Genomic DNA, 26178 nt, shown 5'->3' with positions numbered 1-26178 from the left:
TGGTGGGATAAGTAAGCGGTTCTGCCCGCACCAGCCCTTTCACAGAGGCAGCTCACTGCAGCAACCTGTCCTCATTCAATAGCGAATCAGTGGCCCATTGAGTTGACCAGTGGCTTTGCTTCACACCAAAGTTAATCCAGTTCTTACAAGGTCTCAGAGTGTCTCAATTATTTCAATGATATTAGAACGTTTTCAAAACCAAATTAATTGAATGTCACTTAGGTGTAAGAAATACACATATATATGCCCCATTTTATCTAACTTGGAACTGGAGATCAGGGGAAGAATAGCGATCACCACTCCATTCTGGATCCCAGACCTCTTCCATCTCTAATGTTCTGCAGTTCTATAGCTTGGCCAGTTGAGCCACAAGTAGGCAACTTATTTAAGTACAATATTTCTTGTAGAAGTCAGGAGCAATCCAGAGCCACAGAGACTTAGAATTAGGAAGGTTCTTAGAGATGCTCTCATCTTGACCTTTGGTCTGCAAATGTGGAACCAAACACCCAGGAGATCATGTGAATCATCCAAAGCCCCTTGCAATGCACATCACCACAGACTCGGGGGCTTCCCTCGCGGCACAGCAGCTAAGAATCCGCCTGTCAAGGCAGGGGACACGGGTTCGATCCCTGATCCGGGAAGATCCCACATGCCGCAGAGCAACTAAGCCTGTGCGCCACAACTACTGAGCCTGATCTCTAGAGCCCACAAGCCACAATGATTGAGCCCATGTGCCCCAACTACTGAAGCCCGCTCTCCTAGGAGCCCGTGCTCCGAAACAAGAGAAGCCACAGCAATGAGAAGCCTGCGCACCACAACGAAGAGTAGCCCCCACTCTACAGAAAGCCCGCGCACAGCAAAGACCCAATGCAGCCAATAAATAAATAAATAAATAAATACAAAAGAACTTGCAAAAAACAAAAAAACAAAACACAGACTCAGATGCACCGACCACTCCTACCCCTGCCTTCCCAAAGCCCAAGCTCCCACGCAGCATTTTGTTGTTAATCCAAAGAGCATCTCAGGTACTTTCAAGCCTGCCCTGAGAAAAAGGCCCATCTGGGGCCATGGAGTTGTCATTAAGAAAAGTCCAAAGTAAATTAACCTAAACCACTAATTCCTAGTTGGCCAGAAGCAATAAAGCGAATACTATGGATGAATATTTACCAAAACCATCACAGTTATGGGTACCGTTTTCAGAACCAGTCCGAGTGAGAAGCTGGAGGTTATAAGCAAACACAAAGTCCTTTAGCAGGTCAGTAATATCAACAATCCTCATTTCATGAGAAGCAGGGTTTAGAGGGACAGTGTGGGGTTTTGCTAAGATGATGTAGACTGCAAAGGACCTTCATGCTTTGGGGTTGGAGGAGAGAGAGAAACAAGGAATAAAAGAGAGCGGAGAAAGGAAGAAAATAAAGCATGAGCACAGCAGGGAGTGGGTGGGTGAGGAACGAAATGATTCCTGTAAATGCATTAAACATGCAGCATTCGGCAAAGACAAGATTCTGGGAAACAGAAGGACATGACGGACAGACAGCAGCCAAGGAGTCTTGGGAAGGGGCAGCCCCAGCAAACCAGGCAAGTGAGGGAGATGGGTCAGAGGAGCAGGGATGTTTCCAAAGACTGACCCACCTCATCTGGGTGTGAAACATGGATTTCACTGCCTCATGACTGAAAAACAAAACAGACACCCGAATGGAAATCATTACCATTGGCTCATCCTGTACGGCTAGCAAGGGTGCACAGCATTCCAGGTTATGCCATCAAAGCTCTGGCCATCACAACCACCTCTACCCCAGCCCCTCCTAGCTGGGCTCCCTGGACAAGATGCAGCCTGGTATAGCAGACAGTGCTCTGGATTTAGAATGAGAAGTTCTGGGTTCAAAGGGACTCAGCTCTGGACAAGTTACTTCCCTTGCCTGGGCCTCAGTATTCTTATCTGTAACCTGGTAATGAGACCGTCATGAGGCAATGCATTCAAAAGTAGAGTGCTACAGTATTTTTCAATGGCAGCACAAAAAAAAGTATGTGAACCTTTCATGAAAGATGCTCCAGGTGGCCCAGTCCTGTTTGAGCGCCAAATCACGGGCAAATTGGACTTGGAGTACCCCTTCAGAGCCTTGGGGTTTTCTGAGTGGTACACCAATAAGGGCTTCAACATAAGTCCCCATCTGGGTTGCCACCAAGAACCAGCATCAAGCGATCTTTGCCTGATTTAAACCCTGGCTCAGTTTCTCTTTTACTGAAATAAACGTTCCTTTAGGCATTCTTTTCCAAAAAAAAAAATAAAAAATAAAAAAAAAAAATAAAAGTAGAGAGCTAAAAAAAAAAACATATGGGAGGCTATTATTATCCCACTAACAAGCATCTTGGACAAATAAGGGTGGCTTCTTTGGATGTCTGTCTTGGGAAGAGTTTGAACTGTGTCTGGAGACCCATCACACAGGTAGCGTGTAGAAATTACTGGGGTTAGAATTCGGCTCCAAACACCACGTCCAGTGTTCTTTCCGCTATGGCAGGCAGCTAGACAGTGACTGCAGTCACCTCTTGCATGACAGCCAAGAAGCTCGGGTACAACATAACTGCTTGAAATTAGTAGATGCACTGAAGCCAGAGCGGGCCCTGGTGATGATCTCAGGAAAAGGCTCCCAGGTTCCTGCGGCTGTTACGTGTAGTGACCAGAAGGGCTCTGGGTCATCACCACTTAGGGGAGTGGTATCCAGAAAGACCAGCCCCATAAGTGAATTTGATCCACTCTGCCAACCAGGGTAACTCTAGACACCACCCCTCCTTGGGAAGATTCCATGAGGTCCAGGCCAGGGACCCCAAGAGGCTTATGAAGGGACACACAAATGCTGGGAAAAGGTAATCATCTGAGTCCAAAATAAACTTTGCTGTCTTGAGTGACTTTCTCAAGTGCTTAAAAGCCTAGTGTCATGCACGCCCTTGATTCCAGAAATAGGAAGGAAAAGGGAAATCAGAGGGGTGTTTAGTCTCTGGGCTTTCTCTCTCCGCCTCGCCACGGTTCCAGCAATGGCTGGTTTCACTACAGGCACAGCCAAGCTGTTGGGTCGGGGGGAGAATGGACCCCCTCCCATGGCTACAGCTCTTCCTCCATTGCCCCTCCAGGTCTAGAGGTGGTAATGGTTTCATGCTGTTGCTAGACCCTGAACACCTCACCATGCTTCGCCAGTTTCTTCGACTCTACCCACACTTCTGTCAATTGTCTTTTTATTAAATTCTCTCAGGGTAACCCCTGAGTGTGCCTTCTGATTTCTTCTGGAAGCTTCACTAATACACACCCCTGCCAAGCGCCTTATGGGTTGATGATGCTCTACAATGACTTCTAGATAGAAAATCTCAGGCTTCAAGTTCTAAATTACATAGCAGATAGAGGTTTATCGAACATATCTAGACAACCTCAAGAAACATATGAAGACTCAGAAATTACTCACATGGAATTCTCTGCTATCTTCCTCATTACGTTTCTCCTATTCACAATTATCCTAGAATAAAATCTCTATTTCCTGTCCATTTGAAATCCATGCTCGATCAGGTTCAACAGGCTACTTTTGGTTTAAGTCAAGTGTAGAGACAATACTATAAGGTCTCCCCATCCCTATCACACCCACCCAAGGTAAAGACATACTCACTTGCCGTTGTTAAATATGACTGTGCAGTTGGGCCAACAGTTGTGGTTCACCAGGCCCAGGTTGGGAAAGATGCCCACGCCCACTGCCTGCAGGCCTCTCTGGTCACTGAGCGTGAAACCATTGCAGTTAATCTGCCCAGAGGAAAAGATGAGAGTCAGTGAACATAGACTTGGCGCAGAATACCATCCAGCTGTTGAAAGCTTTTTAAAAATAGAAAACCCAGTCCATCCTGGAAATGCTTAGAGAGTCTGGAAACAAAACAGTCAGTCTCCGGTTCTCTGTGTGACTCCTAGTACCACGGGAGACTCTTATGTTTGCTAAAGTGCACCACCACCTTGAAAGTTTGGGGTAGCTGTATTCTAAAAAGGCCCCAGATGGGAATTCCCTGGTGGTCCAGTGGTTAGGACCTGGCGCTCTCACTGCCAGGGCCCTGGGTTTGATCCCTGGTCGGGGAATTTATATTCCACAAGGCACACGGCATTACCAAAAACTAAAATTAAAGTAAAAGAAAAATTAAAAATAAAAAAATAAAAATAAAAAGGCCTAAGATGGAACTGTCGGTTCTGAGAAGTTTCTCCTTTTTCCTGTATCTGGGTCTTACATGTGTTCATCTTGGTTTCTATCTCCATGGCCTTCTCTGCTCTGTGTGTGTGTGTGTGTGTGTGTGTCTGTGTGTGTTTGTGTGTGTGTCCCATGGCCTTCTCTGCTCTGTGTGTGTGTGTGTGTGTCTGTGTGTGTGTGTGTGTCCCATGGCCTTCTCTGCTCTGTGTGTGTGTGTCTGTGTGTCTGTGTGTGTGTGTGTGTGTGTATCCCATGGCCTTCTCTGCTCTGTGTGTGTGTGTCTGTGTGTGTGCGTGTGTGTGTGTGTCTGTGTGTGTTTGTGTGTGTTTGTGTGTGTGTCCCATGGCGTTCTCTGCTCTGTGTGTGTGTGTGTGTGTGTGTGTCCCATGGCCTTCTCTGCTCTCTGTGTGTGTGTCTGTGTGTGTGTCTGTGTGTCTGTGTGTGTGTGTGTGTGTGTGTCCCATGGCCTTCTCTGCTCTGTGTGTGTGTGTCTCTGTGTGTGTGTGTGTGTGTGTGTCCCATGGCCTTCTCTGCTCTGTGTGTGTGTGTGTCTCTGTGTGTGTGTGTGTGTCCCATGGCCTTCTCTGCTCTGTGTCTGTGTGTGTCTGTGTGTGTGTGTGTCTGTGTGTGTTTGTGTGTGTGTCCCATGGCTGTCTCTGCTCTGTGTGTGTGTGTGTCTGTGTGTCTGTGTGTCTGTGTGACTGTGTGTGTCTGTGTGTGTTTGTGTGTGTGTCCCATGGCCTTCTCTGCTCTCTGTGTGTGTGTCTGTGTGTGTGTGTGTGTGTCTGTGTGTCTGTGTGTGTCTGTGTGTGTGTGTGTGTGTCCCATGGCCTTCTCTGCTCTGTGTGTGTGTGTCTGTGTGTGTGTGTGTGTGTGTGTGTGTGTGTCCCATGGCCTTCTCTGCTCTGTGTGTATGTGTGTCTCTGTGTGTGTGTGTGTGTCCCATGGCCTTCTCTGCTCTGTGTCTGTGTGTGTCTCTGTGTGTGTGTGTGTCTGTGTGTGTTTGTGTGTGTGTCCCATGGCTGTCTCTGCTCTGTGTGTGTGTGTGTCTGTGTGTCTGTGTGTCTGTGTGACTGTGTGTGTCTGTGTGTGTTTGTGTGTGTGTCCCATGGCCTTCTCTGCTCTGTGTGTGTGTGTGTGTGTGTGTGTGTCCCATGGCCTTCTCTGCTCTGTGTGTGTCTGTGTGTGTTTGTGTGTGTGTCCCATGGCCTTCTCTGCTCTGTGTGTGTGTCTGTGTGTGTGTGTGTGTGTGTCCCATGGCCTTCTCTGCTCTGTGAGTATGTGTGTCTGTGTGTGTGTGTGTGTGTGTGTGTGTCCCATGGCCTTCTCTGCTCTGTGTGTGTCTGTGTGTGTTTGTGTGTGTGTCCCATGGCCTTCTCTACTCTGTGTGTGTGTGTTTGTGTGTGTGTCCCATGGCCTTCTCTGCTCTGTGTGTGTGTGTGTGTGTGTCTCTGTGTGTGTCTGTGTGTGTGTGTCTGTGTGTGTCTGTGTGTGTGTGTGTGTGTCTCCCCTGCTTCCTTTGACTACTGTCAACTCCTACAACTATAATTTTTATTTTCTAACATTTTATGGAATAAAATAAAATTAGCATCTGTGTTTGATTATTTTGTTTCTGGTGGATACCTTGTAATTCCTGTTCACAATTTTTAAGTCTGATGAGTGCAACACTTAGTTCTGAATGCCAGGCAAATCACATTGGTTACTGTTTATATGGCACTCGATTTCTGTCCTTTTCATTAAAAAAAGTTATTTTTTATAGAAATAGATTCCAAATATCTGCTCTTAGGTTATCAAAAATGTATAAGAATAAATATAACCTAGGATACATTCATATCTGCACCCAAATTTCTGCTATATGCAAAATCATATATATATAAATATACGCTATCCATAATATTTATAATACAATATATAGTTATAGATATATACTGATCTGCATAGCACATGGCTATTTGTCATTGATATTGGAAGAAAGTCACTTTCTCCATCAATGTCACGGGTCATTCAGTAAGAACATGAAGTTAAGCCTGTCGGTACCACTAATAAGCTGCATTACCTTGGCAAATTTCTTTCTGCTCTGAGTTCTTGTTTTCCCATCTGTAGGTTGAATAAGGTACACTAGATGATCTCTATGGGTCCTTTCAGCTCTACACCTTGGTGATCACGCCATCCTCAGGGGTATAGCCCGGATAACCTATGACACCCATTCACCCCGAGGCTATGGAGCATAACTGCTGGCAGTAGAAATTCTGGCATCAGACAGATTGCTTCTAGTCCTTCCTTGGACACCAGCTCACTGTGTGACCTTGGCAGTCATATAACTTGTCTGGGCCTAGGCTTTCTGTTTTATAAAATAGGAATGTTAAAACCACAGACTTGGGAATTCCCTAGCAGTCCAGTGGTTAAGAGTCGGTGCTTTCACTGCCTCCACAATGTGACACAGCCTAAAACAAACAAACAAACAAATGATGGACTTCCTCTTGTGTTGTAAAGATAGCATAAAATAATATCTGGGAGATTGTGATGGTTAATTTTGTGTCAACTTGGATGGGCTGTGATGACCAGATATTTAGTCAAACATTAATCTGTATGTTTCTGTGAAGGTGTTTTTAGGATGAGATGAACGTTTAAATTGGTAGACTTTGAGTAAAGCAGATTAGCCTACACAATGTAGGTGGGCCTCATACAATCAGTTGAAGGCCTTCATAGAACAGAGACTGATTCCCCTGAACAAGGAAGAATTCTGCTGGTGGACTGCCTTTGAACTTGAACTACAATTCTTCTTTGGGTCTTCAGCCTGCTGGCCTACCAGCAACCCCTACAATCACAAAAGCCAGTTCATTAAAATCTCTCTCTCTCTACACACACACACACACACACACACACACACACACACACACATACACGCACATACACACACATATAAGGGGCCAGGCCTGCCAGATGGGAGACACACCCCATAGCCCAGGGCCTGAGCCTACTGGTCCACTGGGCTCCCTTCCCCACCTCCTGGCTGCAGGAGGCTTGGATTTGTTGCTCAAGGCAGCGCCCTCCAGAACGCCCCTACTCTCCTCTCCCTGGTTCCCCATGCTCGGCTCATCAGACCTGGGAAAAGGGAGAGCCTTATTTCCAAAGTGACTGGTGGGCAAGAAGGGATAGTGATTGGGTCTTCATTCTCAATGTGGAAAAGAGAAAATACGGGAAGTGTAGGAAGTGCAGATGAACAAGATGGTCAATCACCATCCACATCTACTGCCCAGAGACTATGAGTCGTTTATGTGTGGGCTGCTGACTTCAGACACGACAGGAATGACCTCACAGCAAAGCAAGACCAGAAAGAGAACTGGGTGAGAGCTCATCATCTGAGGCCTCTGTCCCGCTCCAGCACTTCTCTTGGCCTCCCCTTCCATGCTCACCCGGCAGCATCTGGAAACGCCTTGGTCGGACAATCCCAGGCGCCACCGCACCCCCACCCCTACTTTGGGAGAAATCATACCAAGCCGAAGATGTGCGAGATGTACTGCATGCTGAACTGCTGGCTCTGGGGCGGCCAGTACTGCAGGAACGTGTCCACATCCACCCGCAGCTCCTTCTGCTCCTCCTCCCCGAAGTGCTCCACGTGGTTCTGCAGGTCGTCCACGGAGACCAGGCAGCCCTCGGTGAGCCCGCTGCCCTCTCTCTCCACCCGCCACATGATGCGGGCCGCCAGCCTGTGCAGAGGCAAGTAAAGTGGGGATAACGTGTCTCCCCTAACCTCCGGAGGGTTGGTTCACACACTGGCCCCTGTGCCCAGAGGGCAGGAAGAGACCAAAGAAAGAGGCAGACCACTCCAGGTTGGTGAGTGGCAGTTTGAATCAGCAGAGGACTTACTTAGGAAGCTTGTCTTGGGCGACCACAGATAAACAGATCTTGGCCTCTGTCAGCCAAATCTTAGTGTTTATAAAGAAGCCTTTCTGGGTTCAGTCACATATACCTTCCAGATGATTTCAACACCACGTTACTATCCCAAGGCCATGTCCCTGGGCAGCTTCTGGGAGGTGGGGAAGGCTAGCGAGCGTACATTCTAAGGATGGGGAGGGGATGAGGAGCCTCTGATTGCCTGGGTCCAGCTCGAGGGTCAACCAGAGGTCCTGTCCTCTCACTGACCTCCTCCCACACGGAGGTATTGAGGAGACAAAGCGAGGTAGTGTATGTCCGCATCACGTGTGAACTTATTCACATTCTTAATGGTTAGATAGAGAGAAAGCAGAGAAGACAATCTAGGGGGGGAACAGAATAAGCAAAGGCCCTGAAGCAGCCCCAGACGTGCACATTCAGGGAGCAGGGAAGGCCTGGTCTGGAAAGAGTGGAGGGCTCTAGAGGAGAAAGGGGGGAGGGGTAAGGTGGGACAAGAGGAGGGCCCCAGAAAGCACAGAACTTTGTTTTATTTTTGTTTTTACATCTTTATTAGATTATAATCGCTTTACCATGTTGTGTTAGTTTCTGCTGTACAACAAAGTGAATCAGCTATATGTGTACCTATATTCTCTCCCCCTTGGGCCTCCCTGCCACCCTCTAGGTCGTCAAAAAGCACTGAGCTGATTTCCCTGTGCTAGACAGCATGGAAAGCACAGGACTTTGAGTGTGAGACAGAAGGCCTCACTTCACCCTGAGGGCAGAGAAGGCCCCCTTATTAACTGTCAGGCAAGCCGTGCCCACAAGATAAAGCCTGTGACCAAGGGACGACCTGGTGACTCTCTGCCACTCATTAATTTTTTGACACGGGCAGATCAATTTTTAAAAATTAAACATTAGGGAGCTATGCGGAAGACGTCTGCAGCCAGCTCCAGCCAGTGGAGAGCCCCTCATAGATGGGCTTCCCAGACCAAGGGAGGGCATGGAAGAAGGGACCGTATCCTGTCCATTTGGGGCTCTTTCCTGATTTGCACTCAGCCCAGCTTGCTTGGACCTGGGCATGCTGTCCTGCCACCATCCCCCACCTGACATTCGGAAATCCCAGGCCCCACCCTGGGCCCAGCTCTGACCTGATGTTCTCATTGGGCACCTTCCCGTATCTCTTGATGGCCGAACACTCGTTCTTGTGGTTCAGCCAAGCATCCTTCTGGCAGGTGCGGTCACAGTAATGGGCAAACTTGCACTGCCCACAGCGATGGAGCTTCTCCTGCCTCTTGAAGCAGGTGTGACACACGACGTTCACGAGGCTGGAAGTGGAGGGAGAACACCTGTGATTGAGGGACACCGCACTGGCCTTTGCAAGCCTGGGGTTCAGGTACTGGCTGTCCTTGTCTTTCTAAGCTTCAGATTCTCATTTTGCAAAATGAGGGGTTTGGGTTCCCAAAGATCCCTTCTAGCTGCAACTATTCTTTTGGCAGATATTTTTCAGTGAAACCAATGTAGGGAACACTGTTGTCCTCTGCAGATAGCCCTTCAACTTAATTCAGCAAGTGTAGATTTACGACCTCAGTGCATTAGGCACTGGGAATACCACAAGTTGCTGGACCAACACTTGAACTTGGGATCACCATGCAACATGAGCACCACTATACTAGGGGAGGCAAAGGGTATTCCTGGATCTCAATGGAGGAGACCCTTGAGGAACCAGGGAAGTTTCCTAAGCCAAGGGAGTGGGTGGAAATTCCTCATAGTCCTTTGGCCAAAAGTCTCACAGGTCACTGGCAGTGAGGCCTGGGAGACGGCATTCAGTGTGACATGCTCTTCTCATTGTTGAAATGGAATGTTCCTTTCCCCAAAGAATAAAAAAATTGTAACTATTTACAGTATAATGGGACATGAAACATGACATATTTTATACAATATGACATATACACATTATGATATATGTTATAGTACCGTGTGTTTTGGGGAGTAAGAATGACAAGGTTACTGATGTCACTGATATTACCTGATGTATTCTCCTGGCTCAGAGAGAGAGTGGAAGGGATGGGCGGCCAGCTCCACAAACTGCTGTGTCTCCATCTGCTGTGAGGCGCGATGCTAGTAATTTGTTATTAATCATAAAGTATTCAAGGGCATGAAAGTTTAGTGCTTCGTTATAGGTTAGGTTGTTCCCATAATAATGTCTTCCTCACTCCCTTGTGTTCCCTTAAGCTTCCTCAATTAGAGAAGAAGAGTAGGATTACGCCGGCATACTTACAATTGCACAGAATCCACAGCCCGTCATAATTATGCCGCTACTACTACTTTGACCAGGAGAAGTCGGGGAACAGAGCCCCAGGATGCTGCGGTACAGACTCCACCCCAGACTGGGTGATGGAGAGACCTTTACAATCATGCATGTAACCTCTTTATAGGCCTTGACTCAATTCAACTATCAGTTCAATAATATCTTGCCTTCATATTGTCTCATGAGAGTCTTTACAATCACTTTGCTATAATAAACACTTAATTACCTTTCATGAAAAGAAAATGTGATCAATCTGAAATGATTTTTCTGCTAGTGAATGCATAGTGGGTCCCAAATGTTAACCACCAAATTATTTTATACAGGCTCACACACCTGTTTTAGAGTTCATTCTACAATTTTTCTAGGACATAGAGCCAAGTTTTAAAAGCTGGTGAAATCCAGGAACTACTGTGAGCTATCTCCTAATCTAGATCTCCTTGAGATGAGGTTGACCTTTCTCTCCATCAATCCACCTGCCATAAAGGCTTAGCCACAAGGCTGGAACTGGGAAAAAGGAAGAGTGTAGGTTTGACGCAGAGAAGGGCTCCTCAAATTTTCATGCACGTGCATGTCGTCAGAGATCACGATAAAATTCAGATTCTAATTCAGGAGGTCTGGGGTGGGGTCTGAGAGTCTGAATTTCTAACAAGCTCCCAGGTGATAGTGATGCTGCAACTTTAACTAGCATGAAGGTAGAGATGAAAGAAAACCTAAATTCTGCCCTTTCTTGCAGGGTGGGGGCGTTGGGGGGGGGGTGTCAGTATGTACGGAAGTGTCAGGTAGGCAGGAAAGGGAAGTTTTTAAAAAAGCTCGTCCTTCTGGTCTCCATCTCCTTTTGCTGGTGGTGGGCTGGGTATTATAGAAAGTCAGACCTGGAGTAGGTCAGAGTTGGGTTCAACACCCGATTCCAGTATCTACTGGCTGTGTGACCTCAAGCAAGTACCCTAACCTCTTTGAGCCTTCATGTCCTTATGTGCAAATGAGAATAGCAACATTTAAATCTTGATATCTTTTAGACAAATGACCACTACTTTTTAATGAAAAATACTTGCTATTTTTAAAAATTTAAGCAAGAAGAAAGTTACAAAGAAGTTCCAAAATTACATCACTCTCAGAGTGATTCCAGGGTTAAATGAAACAATGTGTAAAGTAGCAGCTCAGAGCGTGGCACAGAATGAGTCCTCAGGAGGTGTCAGAGGTTGGGCCAGGTGATCTCTGAACACCTGCTCTCCCCCAGTGCCCACTAATTCCCAGGCAGCCCCAAAGAGGAAGACCTCCCAATTGGAAGAGAACCCATAGGTAGGGGGCCAAGGGTACTTCCTTGATAGAAATACCTCCCCTTCTTTACTTCCCCCAGTGAGAGTATCTAAAAGACCTGAGGTCTTGGAGGGCATTATGCTAAATGAAATGTCAGACAGAGAAAGACAAATCCTGTATGATACCACTTATGTGTGGAATCTAAGAAAAACACAACCAACTAGTGAATGTAACAAAAAGAAGTAGATTCACAGATACAGAGGACAAACAAGTGGTTACCAGTGGGGAGAAGGAGTCAGGGAGAGGCAAACTTAGGTATAAAATAAGCTGTAAGGATATATTGTATAACATGGGGGATATAGCCAACATTTTATCATAACTATAAATGGAGTACAACCTTTAAAAATTGTGACTCACTACATAGTACACCTGTAGCTTGCATAATATCAAATAGCAATGCTCTTTTGCTAACCCTTCACAACAACCCTTCAGAGTGCAGGTCCTCACCATCCCCCCAGGGGTATTATTCCCATAGCGGTCCCTGTTGCCTGACGCTGCTCCCAGCACAGAAGGCAGAGGACACCACCAAGCCTACCTGCTTTCCCTGCAGCCTTGGGCGTGCCCTGCCCTGGCCAGTAGGTCCCCTCTCACCCTTTGCTCTGCAGCCCTGGGTTATGTCATCTGTCAGAGTCAAGAGGGTTGGAAAGGCAGCTGCTGCTCAGCTCCATGTATGGAAATAACCAGTTACTGGACAGATAAATGCAAATAGAAGGCGCCTGCAACGGGGATAAGTCTTCCAAAAACACAGGCGGCGGAGGGGACTGGACCAGCAGTTCTGGCTTCCTGGGCTGCTTAAAAACTCTCATCCTGCAAGGTGCTCTCCCCTCAAAAATCGAGGGGGAAGGACTTTCCTGGTGGCACAGTGGTTGAGACTCTATGTTCCCAGTGCAAGGGGCCGGGTTTGATCCCTGGTCAGGGAACTAGAGCCCACATGCATGCCACATCTAAGGGTTCACACTCCTCAGCTAAGGAGCCCTCGAGCCTCAACTAAGACTCGGTACAACCAAACAAACAAAAAAATAAATACTTAAAAAAAATCAAGGGGGAGGGTGCCTGTTTTAAAAAACATTGCATCTCTCAAGTACCCAGAGAATTTTACAATATTTTAAATTCCTTCTTCCTTCCTTGTTCCTTCCCCTCTTTCTTCTTTCACAAGTATGTACTGGGCATCATTTGCAACAGTGTGGATGGACCTGGAGGGTATTATGCTAGTGAAATAAGTCAGAAAGAGAAAGACAAATACTGTTTGTTATCATTTATATGTGGAATCTAAAAAATAAAACAAATGGATGAGTATAACAAAACAGAAACAAATTCACAGATATAGAGAACAAGCTATAGAGGTCACCATGGGAGAGGGAAAGTGGGAGGGGCATGATAGGGGTATGAGATTAAGAGATGCAAACTACTATGTATAAAATAAATAAGCTATAAGGAAATAAACCATAAGGATACAACACAGGGAAATATAGCGACTATTTTGCAGTAACTTTATTTTTTTTCCCCTCAGATCTTTATTGGAGTATAATTGTTTCACAATTATGTGCAGTTTCCACTGTACAACAAAGTGACTCAGCTGTATTTACACATATATCCTCATATGGTAATAATTTTAAATGGAGTATAATCTATAAAAATATTGCACCAATATGTTGTACACCTGAAACTAATATAATATTGTAAAACAACTATACTTTAATTTTTAAAAGTTTTTGTTTTTATTCATATTCTTTTTTAACTACACTTCAATTTTAAAAAGTAAATAAAAACTTTTTAAGTTTATTAAAAAGTATTTATTGAGCATCTCCTGTGTGCTATGCATTGAGCTAGGTGATAGAGGGCCTTAAAGATAAAGGAGATACAAACTTTGCCTTCAAGCAGTCTCCCGGCTGGGCTGGGGCATAAACACGTGTAAGGTAGGTGAGGCAAGCCATCCAGGAGTGCTGGGAACCTACTGCAGGGTTCAAGGTTGGGGAGGGAGGAAGCTGGGCAGGCGATCACCAAGGAGGCGAGGACGCATTGTTCTGACCCTCTAAAGATGAGCTGAGTTATACTCAGAAGGTCAAGTTCTTCCACCACGGAGAGGCACTGGCATAATTCAAAGTCTTCCATGGGGGGAGGAGTCAGGGCAGGCATGTATAGGAGGAGCTGTTTGACGAGATCATAGGATGCACAGTATAGGTAAATAATGTTGGAAAGATGACCGGACTGTGGGGGACCTGGTATGCAACTCTCAATAGTAAGTCCTTATTTTGCAAGCAAAGGGGAGCCACTGAAGTCATCTGCAGAGAGGAGAAACACAGCCAGAGTTGGTACACTCACTTTCTTTTCTCCCTGGCATCTACCAAATATCCTTTTTAAATGGCCCACGTCAACCCTTAAGGGGCATCACTGGGTTCATGTTTGCATGATTATTTACCTTAGCGGAAGAAGTTAGGCTGTACTGCATCCCTAGCTCAGACTAGGGATTACCTATTTAACACTTTTTCATTAAAAGAGCAATTCTCCAGATTTTCTCTGCCACAACTCCCAGGACAAGGCTGACACACCCCACTCAGACCTGGATGTACCACTCACACTCTACCTGTGACCAAACCCCTCTTCCCAGCCTCAGAACACATCTTTAGATGCAAATGAGTAAAGGTGACTTTGTTATGGGGACAACCTGGCATTTGACCTAATCTATGTTTAAAAGGTTATCATCATCAAACTTCGGCATTTAAGGATTAGTTAACAAAATTTAGCAATACACCTCACAACGGGTTATGTGACACATCAGCACGTCTGACCTTTGCAGCTAAATTAAAGTGCCAAATTAAAGGCATATTTCTAAATCTACCGTGGTTAGCCTTAACATCAAGTGCAAATGTTTAAGGCTGTAACCCAAATACTTCCACAGTTACTCACTCATTTTTTGAACTATCTGTTCAGGAATTTCTCTAATCCCTTTATTAAATTATTTCCATTTATAGCATCACTTATCCCCTACCACCTACCCACCAGCTGCTGCCAGGTTAAAGTCCACACGTATGTTTGTGCATATGCCATGGTTAATTCTGGCGTTCCCACGGGCCCACATAGAATTACATGGGCTGAAAGCCCAGCTATCTCCACTGGACCTGAAGAGGCTCATAGTTCGTTTGATTTTCAAAAAAGCCCAGCTGACAGTAATTTCTTTTAAAACAGCCTTCTTTTTCTCATGTTCTCATCTTTGTTTTTCCCTACTCACATAGATGATAGATAGATGATGATAGATAGATAGATAGATAGATAGATAGATAGATAGATAGATAGATAGATATTCTCTTGGACACTCTCAACTCTAACAGAATCAGTTAGGAGCTGGTCAAAAACTTAAAAAAAAAGTCCACTATCCTTGCCACTTCTTAATATCTTTCATGATAAATTGGATTAATAGGAAATTCATATTATTGGTTGTGGTAGGCTGAAAAATAGCCCCCCCAAAATGTCAATGTCCTAATCCTGGAAACTGCGAATTACCTTACATGGCAAGAGGGACTTTGCAGATGTAATTAAGATTAAGGACCTTGAGGCTTCCTAGATGGCGCAGTGGTTAAGAATCCGCCTGCCAATGAAGGGGACAAGGGTTCAAGCCCTGCTCCAGGAAGATCCTACATGCTGCAGAGCAACTAAGCCTGAGCGCCACAACTATTGAGCCTGCACTTTAAGCCCGTGAGCCACAACTATTGAGCCCAAGTGCTGCAACTACTGAAGCCCACATGCCTAGAGCCCGTGCTCCACAACAAGAGAAGCCACGGCAATGAGGAGCCCGCACACCACAAGGAAGAGTAGCGCCCACTCACCACAACTAAAAAAATATATATATATGCAGCAGAAGCACAAGACATGCCCCAATACAATAAAAAAAAAAAAAAAAAAGATTAAGGACCTTGAGATGGGGAGAGAACCCCGAATCCTCAGGGTGGCCTAACGTAATCACCAGGGTCCTAATAAGGAGGCAGAGGTCAGAGGGGGAGAAAATGCTATGTAACTGCTTTGAAGATAAAACCCAAGGATGCAGGCATTCTGTAGAAGCTAGAAAAGCCTAGGAAACGAAGTCCTGTGAACCCATTTCAGATCTCTGACCTCCAGAATTGTACAATAACAAACTTGTGTTGTTTAAGCCACTAAATTTGTAGTAATTTTTACACCAACAGTAGGAAACTAATACATTGGTTTGTTACTATAAGCACATTTTCCCCCTGTATAACCACATGTATATTTCTGTTTCTTACCTATCAGTTTTTGAATATAACTGTTTTCAGGCCCCAGAACCAGATTTTTATCCTTCTGAAATTGATAAGTGTGTACTCTTTCTTTTATTACAGTTAAATAATATTAATTGGACTGACAAGAACAAAAGAAAATTAAGTAGGCCATGCTGGGCCCACGTGTGTCAGAGGATGGGGGACAGTGAGAAATGATGATGGGTAAGATCCTGGGAGGCTCATACCTGCCCTGTGACTCACCCTGTGATCTGGGGAAAGCCTCACGAAGCCTCTGTTTCCCCATCTGTAAGAGAGGACTGCATGAATTCAATGGGTCTCGACCTTCTTCTGGGCTGAGGATCATTTTGAAAGTGATAGCTTTCTCCCCAGTAATAAAAAGCATGCATGCACATCCACATAAACTTTGATCTTCCAATTATAGGTGTTTCCTTAGCCAAGGATCCTTGGATTCAGGTTGGGAACCAGTAGGCTAGACATACTCTAAATTCAAGACATCTGGGACTGTTTAAAAAAAGAATAATCAAACAGTATTTTTGGCTTCTAGTGCTGCCCACAAGCACCTTTCCTGTGCCATAACTTGTATTTGATGCTAAAAGAAAATAATAATCAGAACAAGCTTTATTCCTATAGTAGTTTAGCACCCCTCTCTTCCTGTACTGGAGTCCTCTGTGTGTACTGAAGAACTGATGCAATCCAGAAAACGTCAGGCTGGAAGAGATCCTCAGATACCCAATTCCCCTCCCCTCTGTGGCCTCACTCTTCACGTACATCATCTCTGCCCGGTTGTCACCAGGAAATGCACAACCCTTTCCATCTCCAGACAGTGCCAACAGCCCTGTTCTACCTATCAGGCAATAGGAGCTCAGTGTCAAAGGCCTAAAAGCTTACAGGTGCCCCAGGGAAAGGATCGGAACTGATAACACCTTTTAATAGTTCCAAATTTTTTTAAAACAAAAATAAAAATGCAAACTGGAATTTACTGACAATTTCAAAAGCAACGTTACAAAAGTCCGTTCAGAAGTGGTAAGCAAAAACAACACTTTGGCATATTATGGGTTGGTGTCTCCAAAGGTAAGGATATCTAAGACTTTCTTAAATGGCTTAAGCTCTGGCTAAAACTTTTTATCTCTCCCATTTTGACCTGAAATATGACTCTATAACTTCTGCTTAAGGTGCCCAGTTCTTACTCTTCTGTCAATTAAAAAAGTTCAGAACAGTCTTTCTTGCAAATGACAGTTTGTTATTGACAGATGGCTATTAGCAGAAGCTTTTCCATGTTACTGTAAAACATGCTTCGAATTCATGTCCTTGGTCAATTCTTCAGAATGTATTCCAGGTTGACCTTGCATCTTTTGGATGTGGGTATTATTAGAAGGTGACAGTAATAACGCTGTAATAAATGTAATGATACTGTAATAAATGTAATGATACTGTAATAAATTGTGCCCTGTGCACCTTAGTCTGTGGGTCAACTGGGTTAACCAACTGATTGACTTTACAGTTTGGAAAAGATGGAGGTTGTACTTCAGAGGGCTGGTAGAGTCCTTCCAAGACCAAGCAGAGAAAAAGTAAGGATCTAATCTCCTTGCTGAAGGCCTGAGTCACACTTAAGACTAAAACGGTTTATCTTCTCATTCCATTTGGTATAAAATGAACTAAATAAGCTAAAAATGGAAAATGAAAGATGCAATGACAATAAGTAACTGGAATAAAAGTAAACTGAAAGGAAAAGAGAAGAAACTTAAAGCTTAGACATCATTTTAAAAGATACATGTAAGATACATGTAAAATGAGAAAAATGGATAGTTTTAAAAATAAAAGACATGAAAAATTAAAGAAACACAAAACTAATTGAGGAGTATAAAACAATTGAAATCCAGTGAGCTAAGAAACCAAAATAATACAAAAGAATTCAGACAATTTACAAGTCCTGACCTTTAAGGAGTAACAAACAAGTGAGCTACACATACAATTTTTAAATGAGGGCATCAATAGAGAAGAGGCAAATCACAAAAGAAGAAATGTAATAACTTTTTTTTTTTTTTTTTTTGCCGTGCCGCACAGCTTTCGGGATCCTAGTTCCCCAACCAGGGATTGAACCTGGGCCCCCAGCAATGGAAGTGCAGAGTCCTAACGACTAGACCTCCAGGGAATTCCCAAATAAACATATTTTTAAGGACATTTCATCTCCCTAATAATAATAAAAATTTTGAAAACAAAATAATGCTAAAACAAGTTTTAAAGGTTAAGCTGGAAAACACAAAAGTAAAAGATAGCTTTCTGTGTTGGCCAGGGTTGGGATGAGGAGGCAAATGCTCTACTGCTCATGGAGGAAACTGGTTTGATCCCCTTTGGTGGGGTGACTTGGAAATCTGTATTAAGAGCCTTAAAAATGTCTTTTGAGTCCAAACTGTATATTGCTAGGAGTTCATCTTTAATAATCAGAGACATAGGAAAGATCTAGAAGAAGTAGGAAACAACCTTGATATTCAAAATATAATACTTGTTAAATTGATGGAAAACAGTCAACAAAAGGCATATTATACAGTCACTTTGGAATGCTTTGGAAGGATATTCATGGTTTGGAAAGTTGCTCACAATATATTGTGAAATAAAGAAGACAGGCTGTATAATAATTCCACTTTCTGTAAAGAAAAAATTATGCATTAATTACATTGAATATCACATCATCAGTTATTAAATGCACCTTTTTTTTTTTACCATTAAGAAACAACAACATCAAAATGCTCCCAATTAAATCATAATGAGCCATAGACTGTAGGATACATCATGATTTCAGAGATGTCAAAATGAAATATGTATTCTAGAATTGATAAAATACTGTATGGTGTCACATTCCTTTCATTGTAAAATAACCTCTCCCAAATATTTGAATATCTCGAATTTAGGGAAGCATTTTATGATCAAGGTATATATTTAATACAGTGTTTCTCCCACCACCCCCTACAAATCATTGGGATCAAGAAAATATTTTATATGCATCATATCTGCATACAAGAATTGTAGGAAGCCAATTATACCTCAATTTTTTTTTAAAGAAAAAAGATTGTAATGATATATGCCAGAAGGTTAACAGTAGTTTCCCCTAAATGCTACGGTTACAGATAATTTTTATTTTCTTGCTTTGGTTTTCCTACATTTTCTAAAATATGGTTTTTAAAAAATCTGAACACGGCAGCATCATGAGCGTGCAGACTAGCCCCGCCGCATGCAGAAACAAGCAGGATCACACAGGCTGAGGAATCATGGAGCTCCTAGTTTCTGTCCTCCCTGGAACTGGGAACCCTCACAGTACAGAGCAAGAAAGGTAGAGAGAAACCTTGAACAGCTCATCCTGCTTTAAAAGACCAAATCCAAGAAAGACAACTCCTTGGTAAATTGACCTTACCCACCTATTTCACCTTCTTCCCTCTCCAGCACCCAACCCAAAATACCTAAAGGACATGTCAAATAGACTTCCTTCTAAATGACAGTTTGGGTTGACCAGCAGTGGCTGCCTGGAGTACCCTGCTAGAAAGAACTCTGAGGCCGAGTTGCAGTTCAGGAGGAAGGAACTGTCTGATTGGTTAGTCATGTCTGCCAGGAGTCATAGTAGCCCAAGTACTACATATTTGTCAGGTCTGAAAGGATTATCTCTGCTTTATTCTTCATCCTTTATGTTTAAGTAGATCACCTGTTTTTCCAACCAGCAAAATTAAAGAGATCCTAACCAGATGAAGGACTATATTATAAGAGCCTGGACTGTTGCTCTTAATGCTAAGCCCAGTCTATTCTAGCAAAGACACAATCCAACTTGCAAGTCAACATGACACTGTGCAGCATTATATTTTAAAGCTGAATATCCCATATATTATGAACCAGTAATTCCACTCCTAGGATACCCATGTCTTGTATCTGTTCACCAAGAGATACAAATAACAATGTCCATAGCAACCACTCCCAGGAGAATGGAAAAATAAATTGCGGTACATACACACACAGAGCTTATTCATTTTATTAGTTACACAAAACCATATGGATGAATAATTGAACTGCATTTGAGTGAAAGAAGCCAGAGGCATAAAACCATATATAACATCATACCTTGGTTTAAAAGATGAAAAACAAACTATAAAAACTAAATTACATATTGTTTAGGAATATGTACATATGTGATAAACCCATCATTAAAAAGGCAGGGGAAGGGAGGGAATACGGGATATGTGTATAAAAACAGATGATTGAACCTGGTGTACCCCCCCCAAAAATAAATAAATAAAAAATAAAAAAAAATTAAAAATTTAAAATTTAAAAACAAAAAAAAAGGCAGGGGAATAAATAACACAAAATTCAGGATACTGCTGTAGTTACCTTTGGGACAAGTACAGGACAGGGTAGGGAAAGATAGGAAGGATGCATGTATTAGAATGTTCTTGTTAAGTAGGATGGTGGTTTCACAGGGATTCATTTATTGCAATGCTTCGTAACATACACATATACATACGTATACATATTGTGTATTGTTTGCAAGAAGAGATTTTCATTTAATGCAGTACTCAACTAAAGAGAAAATCTTTCTTCATGTTTGTGTTTGGAGGGTAAGGCAGAAGCCTGGCTTGCAATAACACGGATTAGAAGGTGCCTCTTTTATAGAGTGACTTTTGTGGGTCATCTGGTCCTACCTCTCCAGTCAGGTTTCTCCTCTACAGTGGCTGAGTCTCAACAGGACTGAAAACTGGAGTGAGGACATGATGCGTAAAGTTTTCCTCTGATACCTCTCCCTGCTGTCTCATGTACACCTGAGCAACTCTCCCATCTTTGCAGTGACAAGTTTGGGTATATCGCTTTTTTAAAAATTGTGAAACAGCAATTTGAATTTCTATATTTCTTTCTTTTTTATTGAAGTACAGTTGATTTACAATGTTGCGTTAGCTTCAGGTGTACTGGGTAAATAGCTTTTAAAAATAACCTTTTAGATTTTATTAAATCATTCTAAAGATCATTTACTCCAATCATCCTAATTTTTATTACTATTATAACCATAATATAAGATTTTACTAGCATATTATTTGCAACATACACTAAAGTTGTTTTTACAGTTATTACTTCAAATGAATGATGAATTCTTTATAATAAGAAAAACACATGCGCACCACAATGAAGAGTAGCCCCCACTCACCGCAAATTGAGAAAGCCTGTGTGCAGCAATGAAAACCCGACACAGCCAATAAATAAATACATAAATTAAAAAAAAGAAAAAAGAAAAACATGTAAACAACCTAAATGTCCAGTTGTAAAGGAGTGGTCAGAAAGCAGGCAGCCTTTAAATACTAAGTTTATGAAGAGAATATAGTAACACAGAAGATACCTAAATCATTAAATGAAAAACCTTGATAGTTTCTATAGTAAGATCCTGGCTAATAGCACAAATGAAACCTATGTTTTAAAATAAGCTGGAAGGAAATCAGGACTTCCCTGGTGGCGCAGTGGTTAAGAATCCACCTGCCAATGCAGGGGACATGGGTTCGATCCCTGGTCTGGGAAGATCCCTCATGCCTCATCCCTCATCCCTCATGAGCCACAACTACTGAGCCCACATGCTGCAACTACTGAAGCCCGTGTGCCTAGAGCCCATGCTCTGCAACAAGAGAAGCCCCTGCAATGAGAAGCCCATGTACCACAATGAAGAGTAGCCCCACTTGCCTCAACTAGAGAAAGCCCATGTGCAGCAACGAAGACCCAAAGCATTTTTGAATGAGAAACCCTAAGTTTTACTCTTGTAATGGAAGGAAAACCCACCGAACTCCAAACACTCTTAAAAGAGAAACTGACTGGCTATTTCGGTTTTCAGGGAACTGGAGACACCCATGGAGGTGCTGCATAAAAGGCCAGGTGGCAACTCAGTAGTAGTAACAAGATCATTGTTCAGAGTTCCTGTTTCCAGCTTTTTATATCTGAATTCTGAATCCAAATGACTCCTCAACTGCTCTCAACACACACATACACAAGTAAATAAAGTAAGGCATGTTAGCCCTGAAGAGGTATGACAGTCATCTCAGCCCCCTTAAATTCCTCAGTGTAGTTAGCTAGATACTCCATTCCCTGCCCTTCCCCTGAAGGTCTTGGTAGGCAGGAAGAAATGAGAATTGGAACGCTATTCACATTGTCTCTGAAAAGCTGTGCCTGTTCTCGGGATGGTCATACAGTGAGCCAACCACAAAGCCTAGATTATCAGAGGCCATCTTAATTTAGACCACATCAATGTCAGGCAGGTCACCCCACCGTTTGGGCTCAGAGAATACTGCCATAATTTTTATCACAGTGTGGGTTTGTTTTTTTTTTAAGAAGATTTAGTACTAATTTAAAAGTTTCATGGTCAAGTATGGACAGGACTGTGGGGAAATGGGAAAGTAAATTTAATAGAGCCACTTTGGAGAGCCTTTTAAAATGGAAAACAGCACACCCTGTGGCACAGCAATTCCTCTTCTAGACAGTTAGCCTCGAGAATAATCACACATGCATATAAGTGAACGTGGTCAAGGATTTCAATAGCAGAAATGTTTGTTTTTATGAAAAATTGGAAACCACCAAATGTCTCTCAATGGGGGAACAGATCTTCAAAATTCATATATTCATAGGGTAGAATATCCACAGCAGTTAAAATTTGTGATCCAACATGGATAGATCTACATGTAGAGAAAAAAAAACCAGATCTTTGAGGATTTAAAATGTCTCTCCAGACATAGTTTCCATAAGGATAAATATCAAAGCGTGTTGTTTAGTGAAAAGAGCAAATTCCAGAATGACATCTAAAGTATGAGATGATTTCTATAAAAAAAAGAGGGGGGGGGAGACAAACTACAGCTATACATTTTGATAAGTACAGATATAGATAGATAGATGGATAGACACAGATATAGGTATATATAATAGTACAAGAATATTCTAGAAGGAAACACATTAAAATCATAGCAAAGATTACCTCTGAGGAAAGACAGATGGGACTGGGATGTGGAGTGGAAAGGTGAAAGGAGATTCCAGTTCATTGGTGATATTTTAATTTTTAAAGGTAAGTGGATTCCACTGTTACTTGTCTATTCACAATTACTTTCTCAAAGTCTCAGCAATTACTTAATCCTCTAATACATGTATTACACCTCAGAAGCTGAAAACATGGAGCCTTCCGTATGAGAATGTTTCCCAGGGCACCACACCCACCTCTCCACTCCCTGTCCCTCCACTCTCTCCACACACAGCACTCCCACTCAGCCAAGTTCACTGGTGCCCCAAAGCCTCTGCTCACCTTTGCAACCCTCCTGGGCACCAGAGCCAATCCTGTTGGCCATGACTCTTTGCAGAAAAAGTCATGCCAGCAAACAGTTAGCTGTCCTAATGCCCTGTGTTATCAATGGTCACATAGACTGTATCCCATTCCCTGATGGTTTTGAGAGCAAAGTATTCGAGAGTGTGGCTCCTGCCAAACCAACAGGAGAAAAGAAGGCAACCTATGTTCCATACCTGTCAAAAACCACTGCGGAATAAGCCCGCTCGGCAAAGATGATGTCAGCAGCCCAGAACTCCTTAGTGGCCTTCAGACCCCTGCCTTTGCCCTCAGAAGTGAAGACCTCCACGTTCTCCATGCCCCCTATGGTCATCTCAGAGTCTTCGGGCAGCTCAGCAGATATTTAACACTGAGCCAAGCCCCTTGTCCTCGCTGCTATTTCAGCACCTTCAGCATCCCAAAGAGCAAGCCTATAAATGGACAAGCACCTCCCCTTCCCTACCCCCTCTCAGCCACTGGGCCCTCACTCCCCCTCTACCTCTTTTCCTGGAGCTGGGGATGGGGCAGGCCAGAGGACAGTGACCTGGGAAGGGTCCCATTCACCACCCAGCAAAGCTGACAAAGTAGAAAATGACCTTGGGCTGGTGTGCTTCTCAAATTGGGTCTGAAAACTTTTGAAAAGTTCCTTTGCAAGGAGTAGTGAAGTCCTGGATTGCAGTCGTGCTCAGCTTCAGTTGGAAGAGGAAGCACTTGGTCAGTAGGGTATTTTTAGCAGCCAGATGCCTCTGTCAATCCCAAGCAGACAGCTGAAATGGTCCAAGAGAAGAGGCGACGTGATGCTTGCTGCTCTGGGACCCTTCAGCTGTCAGGCTTGGACTTTCTCAAGTGAGATGGGCCCTTTGTTTCCCTCTTCCTCCCCCATGAGTAGACCGTTGGTAGAGAGCAGCAGATGCTAAACTGACCCTTTGCCATATATATAACAGTGCTCTTTAGGCTCCAAAGTACATCCCTCTTCTCCAATATTACCTGGGGCTCCCACAGCACCCCCACCCAGGGCATGGAGGTCTGAGTATTCCCTGATGATGTAGGTGTGCTGGACACAGGCTGTATTATGAGAGGGGAAATGAAAATGAAAACCCACATGTCTGTCTTTCTATCAAATCTGCCAGGAAAATACCAATACTTAGATTATTCTAAAATCTCTACTGAACTAAATGTCACTCGTCTTGATCTCCAGGCAGCTCTCACTGAGGTTGTAAAGAAAGACACTTGCAGATCTGGAGCTGTGCCTTATCTTTCAGGTAATATTTTTAGTTTCAGGGATGCATCTATTTACAGATTTCTGTGCTCTAGGTTTCTGTGAATGTAGTAGTTTACAAGCCACTGGCTTCTGAGTCAGATAGATCTCCATTTGAATTTTGAGCCTACTAGGACAATTTTGAGATAGTACCTGCAAAACAAGGGTGATCATTTCTATCTCACTGCTAAATGAGATAATATGTACAAAGGACATAGCCCAGCACTTGGCACTTTGTACAGAACTTATTAAATGATAGCAAGTTTATTTTATTTATTCTGTGATGTTATCTTCCCCAAACCATCAAGATATGCTAGAAATTCTAATGTGTCTTTAACCAAACTGCATCCCCTGAAACTTTTTTGACTCTTGGAAGCAGTTAGAGAAGCCTCTGTCAGACCATGTATCCTGATTTTTAGGTCATAACACACAGCCCCTGGAGCTAGAGAATAACTCAGTGACTTCTGATGTATCCGAGAGAGCAAAACATGTTAAGACCTTTAAAATTGGGTGCCCCACAAAGTAAACATCACATGCTTGCAGGGAAAAAAGTGATTAAAAAGGAGTTCTTCAGGTTAGTTTCAAATGAATGTCTGCACCTACATTGCCTGGCAATAGCCAGAATCCAACCTTGGGAGCCAGCGGCCCAGCCTGGTAGGGATGACTTTGTTCTTCTCTAGACACCGTACCCTTGGAACAGGTTCAGCCCAAGCCAAGGTCAAGGAAGAAATCTACCTGCCTCAAGTAAGAAAGAGAGAGGGCGCATCAAACCCAGTGCTTTAGTTTCAGCTGTGTCTCAACATTATCAGAACAACAAGAATTATATTGTTAAAATGTGGTAGACAGAATAACAGTTCCCCAAAAGTATCCAGGTCCTACTCCACAGATCTGTGAATAAGTTACTTTACATGGCAAAAGGGACTTTGCAAATGCGATTAAATTGAGCATCTTGGGAGAGGGAGATTATCCCTGGATTGTCCAAGAGGGCCCAGTGGAATCACAGGAATCCTTATAAGAGGAGGTTGGGGGGGTCACAGTCAGGTGGAGACATGACAATGGCAGCAAGAAGGTCAGAGCCAGAGAGACATTTGAAAGTGCGATATTGTTGGCTTTAAAATTGGAGGAAGGGGCTATAAGCAAAGAAATGCAGGCACCCTCTGGAAACTGGAAAAGGCAGAGGTACAGCTGCTCCCCCAAGAGCCACAGAGGGAACACGGCCCTGACAGCACCTTGATTTAAGCCCGGTGAACCCCATTTCCGGCTTCTGACTAGCAAACTTTTTTTAAAAACTATTTATTGAGGCTGCACTGGGTCTTAGTTGCAATACACAGGATCCTTGTTGCGTCATGCGGGATCTTCTAGTTGCGGCACACAGACTTCTTAGTTGTAGCATGTGAACTCTTAGTTGCAGCATCCATGTGGGATCTAGTTCCCTGACCAAGGATTGAACCCAGGCCCCCTGCGTTGGGAGTAGGGAGCCCTATCCACTGGGCCACCAGGGAAGTCCCCTGACCAGCAAACTTTAAGATAATAGATTTGTTATTTTAAGCCACTAAGTAATGTATTACAGCAGCAATAGGAAACTAACACATAAAGTATTATATTTAGTTTCTCATTATAGTAAATATTATATA

At 43.5% G+C, this 26178-nt stretch overlaps 1 protein-coding gene across 2 annotated transcripts in view; it reads right to left on the bottom strand.

The window, feature by feature from the left end:
* The window catches only part of SMYD1 (SET and MYND domain containing 1), a 39775-nt gene extending 16117 nt beyond the window's left edge, over positions 1-23658 (bottom strand). The window contains exons 1-5 of one of the 2 annotated variants that reach the window (XM_057742001.1): positions 23484-23658; positions 9239-9415; positions 7711-7924; positions 3654-3784; positions 1633-1671 (exon numbers count right to left, since the gene is read on the bottom strand). In XM_057742001.1, coding sequence (XP_057597984.1) covers positions 1633-1671; positions 3654-3784; positions 7711-7924; positions 9239-9415; positions 23484-23620 — 698 coding nt within the window. In that variant the 5' untranslated portion in view covers positions 23621-23658. The remainder of the gene's footprint in view (positions 1-1632; positions 1672-3653; positions 3785-7710; positions 7925-9238; positions 9416-23483) is intronic. The other variant, XM_057742002.1, reaches the window with a different exon arrangement.
* Positions 23659-26178: the final 2520 nt, after the last annotated feature.

Source organism: Hippopotamus amphibius, chromosome 7, assembly GCF_030028045.1.
Source record: "Hippopotamus amphibius kiboko isolate mHipAmp2 chromosome 7, mHipAmp2.hap2, whole genome shotgun sequence".
Taxonomy (NCBI): domain Eukaryota; kingdom Metazoa; phylum Chordata; class Mammalia; order Artiodactyla; family Hippopotamidae; genus Hippopotamus; species Hippopotamus amphibius.
Note: the sequence above shows the minus strand (reverse complement) of the source record. Positions and strands in the feature narration are given on the sequence as shown.